General features: G+C 58.4%; 1 protein-coding gene across 1 annotated transcript; it reads right to left on the bottom strand.

Moving 5' to 3' along the window:
- Positions 1-1539: 1539 nt before the first annotated feature.
- On the bottom strand, positions 1540-2308 carry AURANDRAFT_63358 (hypothetical protein; the record flags this gene model as incomplete). The annotated part of the gene is made up of 2 exons (XM_009037763.1): positions 1540-1797; positions 1913-2308. 2 exons carry the CDS (start codon positions 2306-2308, stop codon positions 1540-1542), a joined length of 654 nt encoding a protein of 217 aa, XP_009036011.1.
- Positions 2309-2496: the final 188 nt, after the last annotated feature.

The raw sequence follows: 2496 nt of genomic DNA, 5'->3' as shown, positions 1-2496 counted from the left end.
GCCGTTTCGCCGACGCGAGCTGTCCTAGATTAACCTTTGTGAGGGGGGACCGGCGTCCTCGGATGAGCTAAGTGAGTGCGTCACGATGCTCTCCTTTAATGCTCTAGTGCTCTAGGCGAATCTAAGCCCCGTAGAAGCAGTATGAGCGTAGTGGGTGAGAGAGGGGAAGCCCAGTGTGCTACCTTACGGTAGCGCAGTCATCATATAGCTGATTATAAGCATGCGAGAGGTGGTGGAAAGCGCAAAAGAGGCCACTGATCACGACCAAAAAATTGAGAGGGTGAAGAGATGGATGTTTGCTGCGAATACAAAGGCAGCGCAGTTTCCAGAGGCAGAAATGCGCGCTAGACAAAAACAAACAAAGCAAGGGAAAAAAAAGCGAAAACCCCCTGTCTTCTTAAGCTTCTTAAGCGACAAGCAGAGAAACGATGCAGAAAAAGAATTTAATAGCAAAAACTTGAAAAGTACGCTAGCCTCCGCCATTGATGCAATTAAAGACAAAAAAGAAGAAGGAGATGCGCGCGAGAGTCTCGAGAGAAACTCTATAGAATGTCCGAATTTTCTATTCTCCCCAACAAGCGACCACACTTCCCCTGGACAGGGAGAAGCTGGGAAATCGAACAGGCAGGAGATTTTTGGAATCAAAGGGGCGTTTAAGCATGAAGGCCCATTGCCAACGCTCACCGCCAGTGCGGCCCGCGATGCTACGCAGTTAAACAGCCGCGGGGCGGCGAAACCCCGTACGTTCAGAATGGGCGATTCGAAAGAGGCATCAAGAGCGAAGCACCGCGGCAACGCATAAAGCGCTTTCAAACGCTCGCCTGGCGCGCACTGTGCCACATCACCTCCCCTCACCACTCTCTCCACTTAATATTTAGTATCTGCAGCCATGCACCGAAGCAATGCAGTGGCGTATGAGTGATTTGACAGGCAATAATAGCAAAAAGATCTACATCGATGCACCGAAGCTCTAGGCGCTCACTCAGGCTCCAAGCGCCCGTCTGGAGCCCTCAGGGTCCGCGCATATACTCTGCGACACACCACGTATCCATTACCGCTCGAAAACGCCGAGGCGGGCCGACGCCGCTTCGGCGGCTGTGTCAGACGCAATGCTAGCAAGGGTATGGACAGGAGTATAGACGAGGCAAACCAGATACACACGCCGACTTTGAAGCGCCAAAGCGAGCCGCCATCGACGCCGATTTACGCGATGAAGGATAGGATTCATCAGGGAAAAATAAAAGTAAAATCAGAGTATCGGGGAAAAAGACGGTGCGGGGAGGCTTGAAGGGCGTCGCGGGGTCGCAAAAGTCGTTTAAAGGGGCACCCGGCCGAAGGCCCAGCTGCACACACGACCCAGGTTGGGTCGTTGTGGTGCTGCAGGGCGACCATGGGCGGCGGGGTTGATCGTAGGGGTCATAGGGGGTCGTGCGCTGCGCCGGGCACGGTCGGGGTAGCGTCGGGGGAACACTGCTAGGTGCTGGAGGGGCTCCCGAAGGCCCGTGGCGCCGTCGACGCGTCCGTACGCGCACTCTGGAGCTATATCTCAGCATCTTGTTCCTCCTCCTCGTCGTCGTCGTCGTCGTCGTCGTCGTCTTCGTCGTCGCCTTCTTCTTCATCGTCATCTTCCTCCTCGTCGTCCGCGTCGTCGTCCGACAGCGAATCGGGCTCAAGGAATGCTTCGGCAGGATCCCACGCGCGGCTGTCGCTCTTGCCGCGAGCCCGGCGCGTCGCCGGCGTGTTCTTGTTTCGCTGGGCCTTGCGAGTGCCGCCGGAGGACGCGCCGTCGTCCTCCTCCTCGGACGAGCTCGACTTGACGAGTTCCGGTTCTTCGCCCCAGAGCGGCAAGGCCGCCCGACGAGGTCGCCCTGAGCTGCAGGCCGCGCGCGATCTTCTGGCCCGCGGCGAGCACCGCGGCGCGCGTGAAGCCGAAGCCGCGCATCGTCGCGAGCACGACGGCGCAGAGCAGGACCTCCTCGCCGACGCCCATCTTCTGCGTCGGGCCGCGCGTCGGCGTCGTGTGGAGGTCCTTCCAGGGCGTGCCGCCTCTGGCCGCGCCTTTGTGCTTCTTCGTCCAGTGCTCGATCTTGTCCCGCGACACGTAGCGCTTCCGCTCGTCCCAGCAACGCTTCGCGACGACGGTCGCCTTGAGCTTCTCGTCGTGGACCAGGTCGCAGCACCATTTTAGGTCCTCGACGGTGCCCGCGACGTCCTTCAATGACTTGCCGTCGGGCGGCGTCGGACGCCAGGGCCCCTTCTTCGGCGTCTTCGCCGGACGGCCTCGTTTCCCGCAAATCTTCTGGACCATCGCCGGGGCTGCTCCGCGTGTGTGTATCCGGGAGCGTGTGTGCAGCTGGGTCGGCACATCTATTAATTCGTATTAGTGGTTACGACTAGTATGGTAATATTTTGACTTGGTAGGAGAATAGCGGTTTTTCTCCTGAAGTTTTGGGATGCCCGACCCCGAGTTCCCACTACGAAGTGTGCTCAATCCCC

The sequence above is a fragment of the Aureococcus anophagefferens genome, assembly GCF_000186865.1.
Source record: "Aureococcus anophagefferens unplaced genomic scaffold AURANscaffold_7, whole genome shotgun sequence".
Taxonomy (NCBI): Eukaryota; class Pelagophyceae; order Pelagomonadales; family Pelagomonadaceae; genus Aureococcus; species Aureococcus anophagefferens.
The sequence above is the reverse complement of the archived record's forward strand: the minus strand, read 5'-3'. Positions and strand labels throughout refer to the sequence as shown.